The sequence below is a fragment of the Solea solea genome, chromosome 11 (genome assembly GCF_958295425.1).
Source record: "Solea solea chromosome 11, fSolSol10.1, whole genome shotgun sequence".
NCBI lineage: Eukaryota > Metazoa > Chordata > Actinopteri > Pleuronectiformes > Soleidae > Solea > Solea solea.
The window spans coordinates 3,249,800-3,268,738 of NC_081144.1; the positions used below are offsets into that span (position 1 = coordinate 3,249,800).

Sequence of the window (18,939 nt, forward strand, 5' to 3'; positions counted from 1 at the left end):
ATTTTGGACAGAACTTTAATACTTCAAGAATAGTCCTAATTGTTCTGCTTGAGTAAATGTGTACACACAGCTTTAACAGTAGCCAACGGACTGCAACATAAACGGGATGAGCAAATTCTATACAAATGAAATGTTGGATATGCAAGCAATGACAACATTCTGCAATCAAGACACGTAGGCACACACCGCCATGCAAAACCACAATATAAATATCAAGTAATGCAACAATCTGAAGAGGACCCAAAAGTTTCATTAAAAAAACGCCACATTTTCAAAGTGCCAAAACAAAAAAACAAAGAGAAAATAAAGTGCACATACAAATATAAGGACTAAAAAAAAGAATAAGAAGTAAGGACAGGGTAAGAAAGACAGTAAGAAAGTAAAGGAGATAGTTACTACTACTGCGCTCTTTGCCTAGACATAGTCGTTTCAGAGTGGACCCTATGAGAAGGTAAAACAGCACAAGACATAAACAGTTAGGCCAGAACACACTGCACACCACATCTGGACAAGCTGCTTCAGAAGCACACTGAGTTATCAAAACAACTGGGGAGAGAGAAAGAGGAGGGGGAGGACAAGGGGGGTTGGAAAATCAGTGAGGAAGACTGGAAAAAAAAAAAAGAAAAAAGAACCTAAGTATTATTTTACTTTCAAGTGGGTGAATATTTGTTGACTTAGTGAAGAGTGAACCTGGCCGGCTTAACAAAGAGAGCACACCTAGCCTGTGGAGTGATGCTGCATATTAATCACATATTAAGGACCTCGTTAGGATGGAGACCTTAAGATATTTATTTTTTTATTTTAATGGGTCACTGATTTCATTTCATTCTCAGTCTGCACCCTGATCCTGGCTCACAGGCCTCGTCCAGACCCGGTAACAACATCCGTCCTGAGGCCTCATCCACACGGAAACACAACTTTCCATGAGACGATCTAGAGATGAACACTTTGCGAGTTTGCCGATTGTGTTAGTGTGTAGTGTCTTAGTGTGAATGAAGGCAGTGTTGTTCTGTTCTTATATTGTTTTTTAAGCTTATTTGTTTTATTGGAGATCTGTTTTACATGAGCATGAAACATTTTTTTGTATATTTTATACATAAAAATAAATTAAAAGAATCTATAGAAATCATTTTGAGAACAAAAAAGATAAGACGGATAAAGACACATTTTTTTAAAGTACGCCATAAGAAACCCTCGAAAACTGACGATTTGAGATTATTATTTTTTTTCCACTCAAGGGATTTATACAAAAATGAGGAGGCTGGTCTCTAATTCGTCCTGAGGATGGACTGCGTCCAGCTGGACGTTTTCATGAATCTCCCTCAGTAAGGATGTTAATGCCAGGTGTGAACAGGGTCTATGTAAATTCAAACTGTGAGAGTTGTAACTCTCTGCTACAGCGACAAAACATCCAGAAAAAGTGACATAGAGCCACTTTTTCTTTTTGATTAAATTATCTTGTAATGAATGGAAATCTGCTGAAGTGCAGCCACGATCATCTTAATTATCTACTCAAATTAAGAGTGGGATATTTAGGATCCATTAGCTGGTAGACTGAAATCCCAACAGAACAGTGTTCTCTAAGAGTGGGCTAAAAGTAGATCCCTTTTGTCGACGTGAGAATGCCTGTGAAACAAAAATGTGAAGCCAAAAGAAAAATGAAAATAAAAAACGTAAAAAAAAGGAACGAGCACACATACGAGAAGGGGATTCATCAGAGTCAGCACTTGTCAGAAACATGCAGGTAACTCGGGAGAGGTGGACGGAGGAAAAAAAAAGAAAAAAAAGTAGTAGTATTGATGATACAGCCCTTCATGTGGCGGAGCATGTGTCCATCAGTGCCCTGCCTGGTTGCCTGCACCATGCACGTCTTCTCCGTCCAAACATGAGGGACAGAGCGCGCTCTCCTCTGGCACAGCAGAGGGCGCTGTGTTTCCCTGTGTTATTACACACACACGGCTAAGGTGCCTCGACTAGGGAGATGTTATTAAAAATCACAGTGGATGGAGACGTACAACAAATAAACAGGGTATTATTGAGGTTTTTGGCACGCTCTTTTTTTTTTTTTTTTTTACATATGTGGTGACCTGTCATTGTGTTCAGCTGACCCTGATATATGGTAACCATCACACACACACACAGATCAGATCTGACCTCAGGCCCATGTTTGGAGAGGACTAGCCATTCACAAGCCTCAGTATGTTTCACTTGGTCCGTTTGTGTGTTGTTGTTTTTATATTTTTTTAAGCCAGAAGCGCTGCACAAAGCGTTTGTGTGAAGGAGGAGGAGGAGGAGGAGGAGGATGAGACTTTGAGCTCACAAATGAATGTCATGAGTGTAACTGTGGTTCTATGACTTGAGAAACAGATACAGTGATTATTCAATACTTATTGGAGTTCAGACATACAGATGAATAAAAGGCATGTACAAAAATGTCCTTTTTCTTTCAAGCTTTAGGCCAAAACACTAGAGGATGACAAGACATTCTGAGGTTATTTGGAATGTGTAAAACCAGTATTTTTGTTCTATTCTTTCTTTCTTTCTTTCTGAAACATGGAACTATTACAACTCAGAACACTGAGGGCCCTTTTCCACTATGGCCCCAGCTCGCCAGCAGTTGTTTTCCGTTCATTAAAACTAATTGTTCTGAAACACTGTGCTGTCGCTAAATACACCAGACTCCTCTGTTAAATATTGAGATTTTAGACATTTCCCTGGTAATTGTTGGAGATTAACCCACGTTTTTTATGATTGTTAAGTCTTTTTAACTGATCTACTGTTCGGCTTGATTCTTGTGTCGGACGTCTCTTCCTGTGACGGCACTCTATCACTTCAGCTCGCTTGGAACCTCGCCAGAGCTGGTACTATGCTAGTGGAAACACAACTTAACCGTGCTGTGCCGAGGCGAGGCAAGCCAGTGGAAACACGCCATTAGTAAAATGGCCACTGCTTTTTGATTACACAAAATTACATTTATGCTGTTGAAGAGCACAATTTTAACTTTTTTTTTGCCATTTTGCTTCCACACAGTTAACCTGAGACTCTATAAGAAATATAGAGTAGTTGGTGGAAACACTCAGGAACACTTGAAGATAAAAGGTAAAGGAATTACTCTGAAACAGGATCTTATTCCTGCACGGACATTTCAACAAATACACCTAGTTGTCTTCTCAGTAACGGGATCTAAATATAGAAAACACAACAGGTCTGAAAGTCTGCATCTGGGCAGCCCGTGGCCAAGTGGAAAGGGAACTTGACTTGTAACCGGAAGGTCGCTGGTTCAAATCCCCACCCGGCCAAAAAAGGGCTGGGGTACCCCTGAGCAAGGTACCCAACTCCCAATGCTCCCCGGGCGCTACTCATTGCAGCAGCCCACTGCTCCTAATTCTAGGATGGGTCAAATGCAGAGAATATCAGTCAGTCTGAGACTGAGAGTAATTTCCCTAAGGGGATTAATAAAGTATCTAAAAAAAAAAAAAAAAAAAAATCTGTTCTGCAGAAATGAAGAAAGCTGTTTTCAAAAAGTTTCACAGAATCTTTGTTTGTTCCGTTTGATCGGACATAGATCTAAATATCAGAAGACATATAAGGGCTCTGTTGTTGGGAAAATAACAAAACAGCGTCTTTGACTGTCACATACTTCTCTGCACTAGTGTAGAAACTAAAAAAAAAACAACCTCACTTAAATAAAATCAGACCTGTTCCACCGACAGCTTGAAGAAAAATAAACATGTTCTGGCTGCGCAGGCCTTTTATTCTGGTTGAGTGAGATTTAATTGACTTTAATGAAGTTTTCTTATCCAAAAAAAACTAAGATGTGAATGTGATGGATTATCCTCTGAAGGTCCAAAACAAAAAAAGACTATACAGAAGAGGAGAAGGTTGTGGAGGTGGTGGGGGATAAAAATGTACTGTATGTCAGGGGGGAGGAGAGAAGAGTGCGAGGATCCACTGTTTTTATATTCACTAACAATAAAGAGAGGAAGAGGAAGGTTAAATAAAAAAAAAGATGGAAGCAAGTGAGGGGGAAGTAGAAAAGAACAAATACAAACAGATGGACAGAGACACAGGTCCACTGAGGAATCTAGTGCGGGGTTTGCTACTAGATTTATAGGTGACTCTCTCTGACGTTTGGTGGTAAACGGTCCAGCCTGTAAAAGTGAATATAAAGAGGGAAGAAGAGGAGAAACAAGAGAAACACTTTGTAAAAGTGCACAGAGACTGAGATGAGAAAACCCCACCAGCAAAGGACACTAAGAAGGAGTGTACAATAAGCAGGACCACACATTATGGTCAAACATAAATATCAACCAGAAAAATTCCAACTTTACTCTTTATTCTCTGCACTGTAAGTATTCAATCAACTGTGAAACATTCTAATGTATGATATGATGATAATTTATGATAAAAGTGATTCAATTATGAGAGTGACAACCACAAAAGTTGTTAATAGTGGTTGGAAATTGACTTCTGTTTAGTGACACAGATTGTGTATAGTGGAAAACTATGCACACACACGTGTGTGTGTGTTTCCCACAGTGCCACTTCTCCTTAATAAAAAAAAATAATAATAACAAACAAGTCTTTACCTTTACTCATATGGCAGTTTATGAGATAGCATGTCCCATACACACACACATACACACACTAGGGCTGGGTACCACTGCAGATTTCCTGTATCAGTTTGATTCCAATTCACAAGGCTCCAGTTTGATTCATTTTGGTTTTTAATTTGATTAATTTACAGATATTTCAACTTTCTTTGGTTATGAAAAAGACTTTCACAGAACTAATGCTGCAAATTGTACAAAATCTGGAAAATTCAAACTTCAAAAAGCTGTTCAAGATCAAAATATCAGCTACGAAATGCACACTTTATTTATAAGTAATTACCCAGTTGTCCAGTAGAGGGTGCTGTGAACAAAGCTTGGCATGGACCCATGACTTCTTTGCTCATCAGAAAATGATGTTGTGATGTTTTGAGGAGACAATTGAGGACACAGACTAACAAAACTGTCCTCTGTCCTGAGCAACAATAGCAAACACGGAATCATCTGAAAAGCAGCGAGAGGACGTATTTCTGCGGTTAGCTTCACTAGTCTCACTTGATCGTGATCAGGATTTTATGAATCAATATTGGCTCTTCAAAATAAAACCTGATATGACTTGGAAAACTGATTTATTTTTTATTTTTTTTAAACCCAGCCCTAACGCAGACACAGACATGACGTGAACCTATAATGTGTACCTTGGGCAGGGCCTGCCTGAGTGGTCATTCCATCGCCGTGTAGTCCAGAGTAGATGTTGTCCGAGGAGAACGAGCCCTTCAGGGAACAGGGCTGCTGTGTGAGAACCTGCTCTGGGACAGAGTTGGGCCGACTGCTGGAGCTGCCACTGGAGTGTGCAGAGCCATCAGACAGAAGTAAACTTTTAGCCGGGGAGCTCTCACCTTGGTGCGAAAACAAAAACAGCATAACTCAGAATCATGAATCATTCTGTGAATCACACTTCAATCCCTCTCATCTCTACTGTAATTAAAATGTGCAATTGTCACGTAAATCACGTAATGCCACCTACACACACACACAGACATACACACCTTTTCTCTCAGTGGCGCTGTTAAGATTGTTTTTAAGATGCTGCACCATGGGATTGAGCAGCTTCCCGGCCTTCAGCTTGTGCTTGCTGGCCCGACGCCTACGGCCACTAGGGGGTGCCGCGTGGAGTAAGCCCACATTGGGAGGCAGAGTTTTGCCCAGCTCCTTGTACAGATGCTCAATCTCACTCCTCTGGAAAGCCTGCAGTTCAGAGATCTCCTTCATGTGTCTGGTGAGAAGATACATGAATAAATAATTAAATTAAACATCTGAAAGACCACTGTGAAGGTGCTTTAAAATTCCATAGCTCTGCGTAATCCTCTCTAACCCTAATCCACTCGATCATTACAGGTCACAGATGCGATACCTTTGTCATGTGACATTCTCTTGTCACCATGTTTTACTAATTGATTTAAAAAGAAGTCAATTCAGTTAGTACAACTGAATTTGTGTCACAAAAATTGCATGCAAGCAAATCATTTCACTTTTCTGTAAAACATCTGCTCTTTTAATGAACCTGAACATCTGCAGAGATTTAGGGTGACTATCTGCACATATTGTATTGTACAGTATGCTACAAGAAAATCTTGAAACATTTGAATTCATGCTGTATTCAAATATGTGCTTTGTTTGTAGTTGAGGTTCAAGCTCATACTGCAGAAACCTCACTTTGAAAAAAACTGCATTAATGTGCAGAAAATTCAATACTTAGGCAATTAAAGCAGTAAGACCATGGCTCTTATTTGTGGGGAGAGAAATCACTTCTCTTTTTGCAAATGAGGCTATAAAATACAAGGTTATAGCTTTGTGTGGACGTTACTTTACTTTTCCCGTAGCTTTTGCAGTTCCTTCCGCATATCAGCGTCCTCAAACTCGGAGTCATTGTCGCTACTGATGTAGGACGAGGGGGCATGTCCCGCCGACGGAGAGGGAGCGTGACCGTTCATCGCCAGGGGCTGTCGGCCCGGTGACTCAGAGTACTGCTCACTTTTGCTCCTGCCGGAGCGCCGCAGGAAGGCTACTGCCCTCTTCATGAGGTCACTGCCACTGTGCTCCGACAGGGCATTGGCCGGGGGAGCGGGCTGCACCGGCGGGAGAGCGATGCTGCTGCTGTCTTCATCTGCCGAGTCAGAGTAGAGGTGAGAGGAGTAGTGATGGCGGTTGGGGGTCGGAGTATCGATGGTCTGAGCCCGGGGGATGTGGCACGGGGAGATATCGGGGCTGGAAGTGGGGGTGGCTTTGTAGAGGTTTGGTGGGGCAGAATAGCGGTTGGAACTGTGGACTCTGGATGTTCCCGCATTTTGTTCATCAGCTGCGACTGTTTTGGACGATTTGCCCACAGCTTCACTTGGCTTCTCTTTCCTGCATAGGCCCTGGGTCTGACTGTGAGACCCTCCAGAGCCACTAGAGGGTGCTGGGGAACTGCAAGAGTTGGCCTTATGTTCCTCCGAATGGCAAGTGTCAACTGGTGAAGTGGAGATGATCTGGAAGGAAAAGAAGCTCATATTTTCAACTAAATCAGGTTCCATGAACATTTACACTATACCAACACATTCTCACGTCCAATACTGATATCACAACCTGAAACATTGTTCAATATGAGTTCATTTAGCATCTTTTAAATCTTTTTAAATTACTTCTTACTTCTAAATCAACACATTTTATACCACCTCTATACCACGTGGCTCATATTCATATACACACATACATACAATTTTAACTGTCTGTGCAAAGATATACATTTATTTATTAGTTAAGAGCCTGAACAATAATGTGGTTTCTTACTTGAAAACAGCCTTTATTGCTGTATGAAGTGGAGGTGGCAGTCACATCTCTTCCTTTCAAATCCACATAAGCACCTACAAGAGAAAGAACGACAATTCTTTTTTCAAAAAAGGCACAATGAATGATCCGATAAGGCCATTACATAAATAATGTTTCTTACCGGCCACTGCCGAGTCATTCAGTGCACCCACACTATCTGTGCGCTCTGGAATCTGAGGCTAAATGAGAAAGAGAGAAGGTTGTGTGAGTGGGAGGTTGCAGGCATTTGAATAGTGGCAAATGGTTAATCACTACATGTGCTAGACCAGTGCAGCGAGGCCAGCCAGCAACCTCCCCTGACCTCAGTTTAGACTCAACGAGTCAGAGCTCGATTTAAAATGCAGCACCAGAGAAAGAGATCATGGCAAATTACTGGACTGGCATTACCCTCATCTCTTTAGGCTTTCTTTATAGCCACTGGTCAAAATCAATAGCACAGTACAGGGAAACAATTCAATAATGATTCCATAAACTTAGCTCCTAACCAACATCTGCTCACGCTTTTTACCGTCCATCACACAGAGTTGTGAGGAGGACACTCAGGCCCAGTTCAGACCTGGTATTAACATCTGCCCTCACTAATCCGATCACATGCGGACAGTGTGAAGTATGCCTGACGTTAAAATGCCTTCTGAATGCAACTCCTGTGATCACATGAGACCCGAACATGTTTTCAAATACACAGTGATGCCAGTGTACGGATGAGTCTGATGTCCACGTGTTTGTCTGGGACAACTGACGGAGACAAAACGAGTAAGGAGAATTGGAGTGAACCAAAGCACTAGTTGACACGATGTAAATTACAAAAATCAATGTATGGCCGCAGATTTGTGTAAAAATCAAACCGTGAAATAGCAGCAGGTCAGAGGATGTCCGCTGAAGAGGACAGATTGTGTTCTGAGGACACATTCAGGATGGATTCAGACCCACACGTAGTGCGATACGCTAAAAAACTCCACATAGTGATAGTTTTGTGCCATCATTTCTTCCTCACAACTATAAAAACAAAGAAAAGCACATAGAAAGAGTGTATTTTACCAGTGGCTCCCCTTTCTTCTTTGAGGGTGCTACGTCAGTGCTCTGGCCATCCGACACCGGAGGGGAGCCGACTCCTTCTGCGCTGGAGGCCTGGGGATCAGACGTCGTGGCAGAAGGCTGAGAGGGAGGATGCTCCTGGTACAACAGGTTTCGAAGCTTCTCATCCAAAGTCTTGATGGTGCGGTCAACAAACTCCACCCTGCGTGGTCCCTCACTGTCCGACTCTCCTGGCCCGCCACTCGCCGACTGCTGGTGGCTTGACGATTGGGAGTTCTGGGAGCTCTGATGTGCCGGACTCTGAGGCTGAGAGGTCCCTGTCCCGGGCTGCATGGGCGTGGCATAGGGTTGCTGCAGGACCACAGACTGATGGGAGGCCAGCTGAGGGGGCAGTTCTCCCGTAGGACTGATCTTCTCCTCATTTGACTGATTTGTTTGAGATGATGCTAAACCACCAGCGAGTCCTTTCTCTGCCACATTCACATCCAGAGAGACAGGTGGCACAATCGCACAGCACGGCATATCCACCACCATAGAGACAGCAGAGATGCAGGGTTCTTCCACGGGAAGGGGGTTTGGATGTCTGACTCCACCAGCAGCAAGGGAATGTTTAGTCACACAGGGCTGAGTCTGCTGCACTTGAGCTTTTCCAATGTTTTGGTTTGGAGGCTGCGCTGAGGTCTGAGCAGCAGGGGGCAGAGAGGCTGAGGAGGAGCACGGGTTTTGTGAGGATAAAGATGCGACAGGTGTAGCCACTGTAGATGTGTTGCAGTTGTTTTCAGATTCTGAAGGAAGAAAAACGGTCAGAGTTAATTAGGGGAAGAAAAAAAGAAGGTCTGGGTCTTGTGAGACCTGGGGCGTTACATCACAGCTCGTCTTCCCCAATCCGGCTCCTTCAGTTGGGAGTATAAATCCTGCATTGCCACCACTGCAGAAGCACTCTTACATAACTGACCCCAACAGTATAACTGCACAGACGCACACAGGAGTGCATGTGCAGCATATTCAATATCAACAACAGGAAAAACAAATTATTACATTTATTCAATAGAAAATATGCTCCTGGCAGAAAAAGCAAGCCCTTGCATTAAAGCACTTGGTTTAGTGATGAGCTGCATACCCTGGGCTGTGGAGATGTGAGATGAAGTCTCCTCTTTGTCCGGCATGGGCGTCTCTGCTACAGGGCAGATAATAAACCAGCGCTTCCCAGTATGGAGGACTGTCAAGGACACAGAGTAAATACATAAATCCACCTATATTGAAAAATCTGTGCAGACGCTGAAGCAAATAACCGACCATGTACAAGCACAATGACACAGAAAGGGGGAATACAAACATCCCGATTCTAGCTTGAATGCATGTAGATTTCTTACCATTTTGTTGGTACACCAGCTGTTGGGTGCTGGGTGACGACGCCTTCAATTCCAAAGAAAAGAAACAGATTACTCAGCGCTGATGCATATGCATCAGTTGACGAGACATTCAAACGGTTTTCTCAAGTAGCCAAAGAGATGAAGTTCAGATATAAATTAAAATAGATTAAAATTTCACTTTGGCAAGTCTGGTATTTTTGGCATCGTTGAGGCAAATTCATCTTCATAGTGCCATCAAGGACGATGTATTCAAGGCCGTTGTAGACGGGCTGCATTATCACAACACTAATTATCTGCAGTTGCTTTCTCACCTCTGTTCCCAGAGTGTCAGCTCCTTCACTCTGTTTGGGGCTGCCTCCCTGATCGGAGTTCCTCTCACCCTCCGTGTCCTCGCTCAGCATGTCCTCGGCTTTGTCCACGATGTCCTTCAGCTGTTCAATGAAGACCTCCTTCTCCAATGGTAAAATGAAATCATTCTCCACCTGAAATTAAGTATAAAAAGCAAGACAATTAATGCATCTATGAATAAATATGAGTCCAATATGATTTTCTTTTTTCTTTTTTTTACTGCAATGCAGCTGGAAACAGCAACGCAGACATTTGTGAAGTTCAGAGCCACGAGAAAACATCCAGGCAGCAACTCAAACTATTATGACTTTGTCTCCTGCATACCATGTACGTGGCAATCTCCTCTGGTGCATCTCCATCCAGGTCAAACTTGAAAGTGACCATCTTGTGGTTATGAGTTTCCAGCTGACACTCCACCATCTTATCCCCAGTGTTGCACACCTGCAGAAGAGTTCACACAATGCTGATTCAGCTCCACATGACTGCGTTTCTCAGTACAACAGTGGTTTTGTTTTCTCGTGTGACGATATTCCTGCGTTGCACACAGAGCGGTGCGTTATTTGACGCGACTGAGCAGACGAGAAGGAGGAAGCACACGGCACGACATGGTAAAGTGAGACAGCTTCATAAAGCAGCACCCATGAAAAGTTGCACAAGTGGATTCTGCGGCTAAAAATAAACCTGGATGTTAAGTGCAATTTTAGCTTCTCACAAACGAGATTGCCCGATAGTGACAATGCATGCTCTGCCGACAGCGCTCGCTCCTCTAAACAACTGGCTGACTACCTGCATGCATCAGCCTGTGTCTGCACCACACAACTCCCATGTTTCCTGGATTCAGTCTGGTTAAATAACAGAGAACACATAGCTTACCAAAGTAACGTAGTAACTATTCTATTGTGTTAGCTGGACACATGTTGCTTAGTGGAATATGAATATTTAATGTAATGTATGTATACAGCACTCACATTGAGCATGTTGAGCTTTGGCCTGTTGGTCTTCTCCTGGCGAGAGCGAGTGCGTGTGGACCTGCGATGGTGTTTGCGGACTTTCGCTTCACCTTTACCTCCATGTGTCCCCTCATAACCATCACTCATCTCCTTCCCTGACATGGCATCAGAGTTGACACTGGGGGGGGGGGGAGCACAGCATATTAGTGTAAGCTCTGCTTCATTCATTTGTATCTCAATAGTAAATAAATAGTTTGACTATTGAGGTGAGCTACTGTCGGTTCAGAATTAGAAACATGTTCGTACTGAGTTTCTACAGATAAGAAACTAATAAAAACAATATGTTTAGGACATATCAGCCAATGGGGACAATGGACATATTAACTTAAAAGAAATATGGTATTTGTGTTGAATTTGTGCCTAATTTGAAGATCAAAACCTTAGTCACTGTTGTTCATAGAAACATGAAAGATCAACAGATGGTGTTTTTCAGAGTGCTCTGTCCTTTGTTCTATTACTTGTGATGTTTGTAAAAGATGCTGAACTGTAAGACTTTAACAAGATCGATTCCAACTCTTTAAGTTTGAACCATGAAAGACCATGTGCATAATGTCAACATTTATGTCACAGCTTAATAAACAGCATCTCCATTCCTCTATAAAATATATAAAGCCTGAGATTAATGTGATTAAATATGCATTTATTTGAAGTGCTAAAAAAAACCCAAGTACCTGTCATAGCTTTGTCCTGAAGTATGTTTCTCTGTGGCTTGTTCCTGAAACAGAGGGAATTTAAAAAATGATTTACTTCCTGAGAAATATGTGTGTGTACTAATGCTGAGATGAGTCATGTGTTCATACCTCTGTGTTGGTCTCTGCTGGACCCTGACCTGCGGGTCCAGTTACAGAACCGAGATGTTTCTGCTGAGTCAGACTGGAACTGGCAGACCCAGATGACACTCTCTGAGAGTCCAACGGCTGCAGCAAAGGAATTTGGCCCTGGACCTGACTCTGGGCCTGTGGGGCCAGCTGGCATGGGTTACCATTGTCCAGATTGGCAACTGAGGTGGCTGTGCCTGGATCAGCCCCATTCTGCAGAGGTGAGGAGAAAAGTGCTGGCTGGACAGACTGAGCAGAGGGGACGTGCTCAGGATGGCTCACCTGGGCCTGCTGTAAAACAAAAATACAGCATTTAATACTTTTATTATTATAAGTAACGGTTTTACTGAATTCTTTTGAGATTCAAAACATGTATTTGACTGTTACACAGTTTGGGTTGCAATCAATTCCTCCAGTCTACCAGGTTTCCATCTATAATATATGTTTAATAACTATTTTTCCCATTTTTGGATTGGATTTGTACATGTAAATGCACATTAACCACAGATTAAACCATCCTCAATTCACACACACACACTCAAATTCCAGTTCACACCTCCTCAGTAAACATCTGCACTTCACTGCAGCCATCATAATTACCTGAATTAGAGACTGAGTGCTGCCATTGTTGGGAGGGTGTGTGTTTAGAGATGGGGAAATGTGTGTGTGTATCGAATGGGTGGTAAATGCTGATATAATTGCAGGTTGTGAATGAGAAGCATCACATCTAATGCTCTGTTTCAAAGCAGCATTAGGCTGGTGCTGCGGGGATGTGGGCTCCATCCTACCCAGCATAGGTGATGGGGAAGGTATGAGGGACACGGGGATGGGTGAAACTAGTGAATTTTCAATGTGCAGAGGGGAGACAGGAGAGACAGAGGGAGTCACAGGAAGGGGCTGACCAGGAGAGAGGAAGATGGGATTGAGAGAGGAGGAGATTGAAGGGTGAGAAGCAGTGCAGGAGTGAGGACAGGAAGTTTCAGAGTCAGGCACAGCTGTCATCACCTGGACTGTGGGATACTGTGAAGGAAACTGAAGGGAAAAGAAAAAAGAAGAAAAAGAGGAAAATCAAACATTCTCGAGAACCAAGTTTGCTGGTACGTCAAGAAAAACTAGCTGCAGGGTCAATATTGTTTCTGGTCTGTAAATAAAATATAACAAATAAGGAGTATTACTTGTTTTACTTAATGCAATTGATGCTTGCTGCAGTAACTGGGAATTCAGAGTGATGCCTGAACAAAGTTGGGTGAGAGTAGTGTCTAAATTATGCCATCAGACATTCATTTTAAACCATTTACTGCATATGTACTGATATAATAGACCAATTCTTAAAGTATTTGAGTAGGGTGTGCACAGAGGTCCACTAGGGTCTGTGTGACACAAATTCTGAAATCTGCCCATTTCCGTGGACCGTACCCACTGACGGTGTGAGCTTCCAGTCTAGTCGATTGTGCGCCCTTGTCTTGGTGAAAAGAGACAACTAAGAAGACAGTAACCATGGCAACACCCTATTGCTCACACATGTACAACTCCACGCTCAAAAGAACACAAGGACAAATAAAAGTCAGAATTTATCGCTACTTAAATGGAATAGAGATGGAGATGGAGTATACGTGTGTATAACTCTAGACCGACACAGACCCTCTGCTGGTAGGTACACACATGCAGAAACAGACCTGGGGTGGGCGTGTTGGTGGTAAACAGGTTGATGTCTGCAGAGGTTGAAGTTGCTGATAGACATTGGCCTGAGCTGGCTGCTGAGGAGGAAGTGCCTGAGTCAGCATACCAGATGTGGTCTGGCTAAGATTCTGTCCATCTTGTCCTAGCTGTGAAATGCTTTGACCAGCAGGTATATTCTACAGAAGAGCAAGGAAGGGGAGAAAAATAGGGAGGCTGTAATGGCAGCAGTTTCAAATTCACCCCTCGCTTTGGAAATCTGTTTTTTCCTGCTTTTGATTGTTTTTCCTGGTCCCTTAAAGCCTGGAATCCACCAGAAAATACAAACGTAGTTTAATACCAATAAACTCACGCATACAGTAAGCCTGGGAGGACTGGCGGATGCAGAAGATAAAACCCGCTATTATTGTTTTCATTACTGCTCACATCATCTCTCTTGGCTCATGTCCTAGGAAATCCTGTTTATTGAACCGTTTCTTTATTTTCATTCACCCCAACTCAGCTGCTTTCAATGCAGTTGCAGCACAAGTCAAAACCTTGGGCAATCGTGCGAGTAGGATCAAAACTTAAAGAATGCTGCCACAAACAACAGCATTAACTGGTTTGAGCGCAGTGTTTTCGGACCCACCCACAGTGACAAAGAGTGTCGAGTCATTCTACCTGATTCAGGAAAGCAGCGATGCAAAGATAGGGTTGAAACTGATAAGAAATGAAAACACGGCAAGGTCAGAGGAGGAAAAACAACGCAAAAAAATAAAAACTGGGGCCCTGTGTATGTCAACTAGCCGTAATGTGCTGCGTCACAGCTCACCTGTTGGGAAAAATGTGCTGCCTGGCTTTGCTGGGAAGAGGCAGGAGTGGCTCCTCCGTAGCTCTGTGGAGCAGCAGCGGACGACTGTGCAGGCTGGTACTGGCTCTGGTTTGTAGCTGCAACCTGCCGAAGTGGATCTGCTGCAGGGTGAAGCTGAGAAGTTGGAGGCTGAACTTGTTGGACTGTAGACATGGTCCCATCCTGGTTCTGCAGTGGACCTGCCGTTTGCATGGCTTTCTGACTGTGCTGATGTTGAGACTGTTGCGTCATCTGTTGGTATAGCGGATGCATGTTATCTTGGTTTTGCTGGAGCACAGGTTGATGATAAGACTGCCCAGCATTTTGTGTTTGCTGCACACTGGCTTGAGTATTTTGTGATAACAGCTGTTGGTGCTCTTGCTGAATCTGTTGGCTGTAATGTGCTGGTGTGGAGGAGCTCGGACCAGTCTGCTGACTTGACAGCTTGACTGCAGCCTGGATGTGCTGCAGTGTGCCGGGAGCTTGTGCAGGATGACACTGGGCCACGGATGCCGTAGCTGCAGCGACTGATGCAAGAGCCTGCTGTGCTGGCAGGGCTGCAGCTGCAGTCTGTTGCTGAACTGGAGCAGGATATCCTGATGTAGCCTGAGCTTGTTGTTGAGCTGGAGCCACAGAGTTCAGACTCATTTGTTGGCCATGCACAGGAAAACCTGTTGCTTGCTGCTGTTGTTGATAGCCTGGTGCTTGTTGGCTCTGTGTGATATGTTGTGGTACGGCTTGTTGTTGTTGTTGCACACTTGGTACATAAGAGTTGGCTGCATTGTGGATGCCAACCATACATAGACTTGCTGGAGATGGTGTTGCAGTGCCAGGTTGACCGGCATACGGAGGAGCAGGGTAACTGTGTCCAGGCTGGAGATACTGCAGTGGTGTGTTCATTGTTGTGCTCGCAGAAGGTAGGCCCTGGACAGCATGTTGATTCTGGTGACCTGCAGAATTCGTCTAAGGAATCAAAGCAGAGAAAGTAGCGTTAGACACTCTTTGAGAGTCAGGTCATGGACAACAGACAACTACTAGTTTAACCAATTGTATTAAATCATACCAGGTGCAAGTATTATGAAAGGATGGGGGATAAAAATAAGTTAATGTAACATCTGTTTCAAACAATGAGCAGGCGGTGACAGGTGTGGGATAAAATAAGGACACAAGGGAGGAATAGCAGACTGACAGAAGGGATATCAGACAGCCACCCCTTCTTCAATCAAGAGGCCATTTATTCAAGGCAAGCTAAGAAGAGAGAGAAGTGTTGCTAGTAAAGCAGAAATACAGAAAATATTAAAACAAATCTGAAGGGATTGGTTAATCAGCAGAAAACTGTGCCCATTAAAGATTGATCCACCCTCCTACAACATGATCAAGCTTATGATTTCTAGAAAGATGGTCAGCTGTAGAGGCCTACGCAGGCAGCAAGACTCAGGAGAGGAGACAGGAGACCAGACCAGCTCCATGCAGAATCAGTGTTATGCCTCCTACAGGCTGGGAGAACTTAGTAAAGCAGGTGTTGGCTCCATATGGGAAGTGGAACTGTGACCTACCACTGCCACAGGAACTTCCTGGAAATGTTCTTGGTCCCCACCTGAACTTGCACTCAGGAGATGACTCGCCTGGCTGTTGTCCTCATGACTGCAGGCAGGTCTGTGGGCAACTGGGGGATGCAGCAACGAGGCCTGGGTAGGGGCGGTGTAACAAGGAGGTGCTTTGCGACTGATTATATTGAACAGGGACTTTTGCAGCAGCAAGAAATCCGAGCAATCGCTGGAACTTTTTGGCCGAACGTAACTAGGTGTGGTCATCGTTTCACCTGAGAATGGGTGGTGTCTGAAGTCGCACGGACAGTGGTGTGTTGGCACGATAAAAGAAGGGTGGCGGTGAATAACTTCTTGTGACCTCAAGAGAATCATAGAGAGACAGGCCTGGCACATGTGGGTTTTATGGATTGCAAAGTGGTTATGAATACCAAGGAGACTACTGAGGTCAGAATGTCTGCGTCCACCTGGCAGGGGTACTGTTAAGTTCTCATTGGCCTCAGACGGTGGTCGGATGCAGGTGTCGCTGTTGCGTCGGTACTCTGTGACTGGGGGGACCTGCAGCACTGGGAGAGCACACCTGTGGGGAAACCCATCTTCAGCCTCCGTGTGAAGCTCAGAGGGGCAGAGTTCTGATTGGTCCTCTGGAACAGTAGGGTTGGGGCTGATTGATCTCCGAGACTGATTGAAGGCATGGAGTTGAGCTATGTGGTTTGCCCTGTGCGTGTCAAGGACGGGGGCACTTCCTCTCCGGGCGGCAGCTCCCAAACGGATCCTGAGCTCCGGGCTCAGAGTTGCCCCCCACATTTCACCCTTTTCACAGGAGCGAGGACGATCTGTCAGAAAAGGGCTACTGTTCTGGCACTGATTGAGGAACAATCCAAAAGCAAACATGTATTACTCAAAATGAACAGCTTACATAACTAGAGACGCACGATAATATCCGGCCTGACAAATTACCAGCCGATTTTGGGAAGAATATCTTATTTTTTAATTATTCTGAGTATGTATGTGGATCTGATAAGTGCAATAATGCTATAGCCATAGCGCTTTTAAGTAATTTACTAAGGAGCACTTGAATTTTGTTCAAATTACTTTTGTAGCCAAACATTTTTATGATGCATGTTGGTCCACCCATCATATTTTGGTTCTGTCCAAGAAAACTACTCAGAACTATTTGGTCAGAGCTATGCAACGTTGAATCATTACTCCGTGGTGTCATATAAGATATTGGCGGAATTTTCCTAAAAAAAAACAACAATTTATAGTAAGTAATCACTGTCAATCATTCTTAATGAGCCACTAGAAGAGTGGGGAGGTGTTTGATTTGCTCTGGGATGGGACATTTCTGGGCAGCAACATTTGGCCAGTGTGTTTATATCCGGGCGGGGCTATCAGTTAACAACCAGTCAGGTATCAGAAGCTGTTCAAAACCAGAGCGAAGGTGCTGGTGAACACTGAAGGAGAAGATGGATCCTGAGCTTTGTTAGACAGGTAAGTGCTCGTGGTTAGCCTAATTAGCTTGAAGCTTAAACAAATAAACAAATATTCCTTCAACAGTATAAACTGCAATGTACATACCGAGTTTGAGCTTTGAATCATACAAACAATTGTCTGAATCAATCAACCGAATCAAGGCCAACTTTGCCTCTGCTGTGTTTACAAACATCGGTGCACATATTCTGCCTTTAGCTGCTAAAGAGTCAGAGCTGTTGTTTGTAATTAGATCAGGGCTTTTTTTAAGTTATTGATATCGGCTGGTATTTATCGTCCATCTCCATATCGTGCATCCCTAATTAAAACAAAATAAAGAACTTCCTGATAAGAAAGGGAAACTTACATTTGGACATGAAAAATGCATGTGAATGTAACAAGCATGACTGTGTTAATGAAGTTATAAATAAAAAACAAAAAATGGCATGTTGACTCTGCAGATGAATATCCTTTAAATGTGAGTGAATGTAGCTCCCGAGTTCAGTATGAAAGCAAGTGGCTGCTTTTTAAAAACCGTGTGCATTTACATAAAATGTGATCATACAGGGTCCTTCTGGGTGTGTATGATCCTGATACAGACCTGCTGTGTTGCCATGGTAATAGGTTCCAGCAGGGACTGGTAGAGGACACTCTGCTGGCTGCTGTGTGAGTCGGAGTACACAGTGGACCCCATGCCACTGTCAAGTGTGCTGTCCGCTGCAGAGACACACACACACAAATCAAGGCCTCATAAAGAGTCAAATTTCAAGAAAATGTGTTTATTAGACGTGTTGAGCTGAATCTCTTACACGTCACTGAAGTGGCACTGGCTGGCAGGTTACGCAGCCTGTTGTGCTGGTCTGTCTCCGCCTCTTCTGGTTCCAGCAAAGGGGGCTGTCCTACATGTGCAGGCCCAACAGAGATGCCCTGAGACGATGCCACCTGAACCCTGTGTCCTCCTTCACCCTGGTCGCCTTCAGCTGCGGCAGATACGGTTCTCGCTCGTCTCCATTTGATCAGGGTCACGCGGTCTCTGATCGACTTTCCCACAGTCTTAACATCACTCTCGTGGAAGAAGCCAGACTCGACCTGACAAAGGGGAAGGAAAGAGTATTATTTACAGGGTATTTTTAGTAGTGAGCATGTAAGGGAAGAGAGGGTAAGGGAGAAGGAGGAAGGAAGTTTTCAAGGATTAAAGCATTGGGGAGCCACTCCTTTTGTCAGTAGTGCAGCAGAACTGTTTGGGCTGTTACATCAGCAAATACGAACACAGGAGGCAAAGAACAGAAAGCATGAACATAAATGAGTGAGGCAACATCAGATGAAAAGGAGATCCACTTTCTTCACTAGAAAAGAAAAAATATCTCCCTGTCTGAAGAGTCATTAGAGTGGGTGAGTCATGACCAGA

General features: G+C 43.9%; 1 protein-coding gene across 12 annotated transcripts in view; it reads right to left on the reverse strand.

Moving 5' to 3' along the window:
• The window catches only part of LOC131468161 (serine/threonine-protein kinase WNK2-like), a 46,368-nt gene that overhangs the window by 4,083 nt on the left and 23,346 nt on the right, over window positions 1-18,939 (reverse strand). For 2 of the 12 annotated variants that reach the window (XM_058642127.1, XM_058642126.1), the window contains exons 8-28: window positions 18,341-18,620; window positions 18,133-18,248; window positions 16,068-16,922; window positions 14,494-15,474; window positions 13,682-13,861; window positions 12,606-13,037; window positions 11,988-12,296; window positions 11,859-11,902; window positions 11,146-11,305; window positions 10,502-10,618; window positions 10,141-10,311; window positions 9,830-9,872; window positions 9,577-9,675; window positions 8,460-9,241; window positions 7,543-7,600; window positions 7,383-7,456; window positions 6,423-7,081; window positions 5,600-5,826; window positions 5,249-5,449; window positions 4,053-4,151; window positions 397-441 (exon numbers count right to left, since the gene is read on the reverse strand). In XM_058642127.1, coding sequence (XP_058498110.1) covers window positions 397-441; window positions 4,053-4,151; window positions 5,249-5,449; window positions 5,600-5,826; window positions 6,423-7,081; window positions 7,383-7,456; window positions 7,543-7,600; window positions 8,460-9,241; window positions 9,577-9,675; window positions 9,830-9,872; window positions 10,141-10,311; window positions 10,502-10,618; window positions 11,146-11,305; window positions 11,859-11,902; window positions 11,988-12,296; window positions 12,606-13,037; window positions 13,682-13,861; window positions 14,494-15,474; window positions 16,068-16,922; window positions 18,133-18,248; window positions 18,341-18,620 — 5,932 coding nt within the window. Of the gene's footprint in view, window positions 1-396; window positions 1,938-4,052; window positions 4,152-5,248; window positions 5,450-5,599; window positions 5,827-6,422; window positions 7,082-7,382; window positions 7,457-7,542; window positions 7,601-8,459; window positions 9,242-9,576; window positions 9,676-9,829; window positions 9,873-10,140; window positions 10,312-10,501; window positions 10,619-11,145; window positions 11,306-11,858; window positions 11,903-11,987; window positions 12,297-12,605; window positions 13,038-13,681; window positions 13,862-14,493; window positions 15,475-16,067; window positions 16,923-18,132; window positions 18,249-18,340; window positions 18,621-18,939 lie in introns of all 12 variants that reach the window. The other 10 variants (XR_009241682.1, XM_058642133.1, XM_058642132.1 and 7 more) reach the window with 10 other exon arrangements.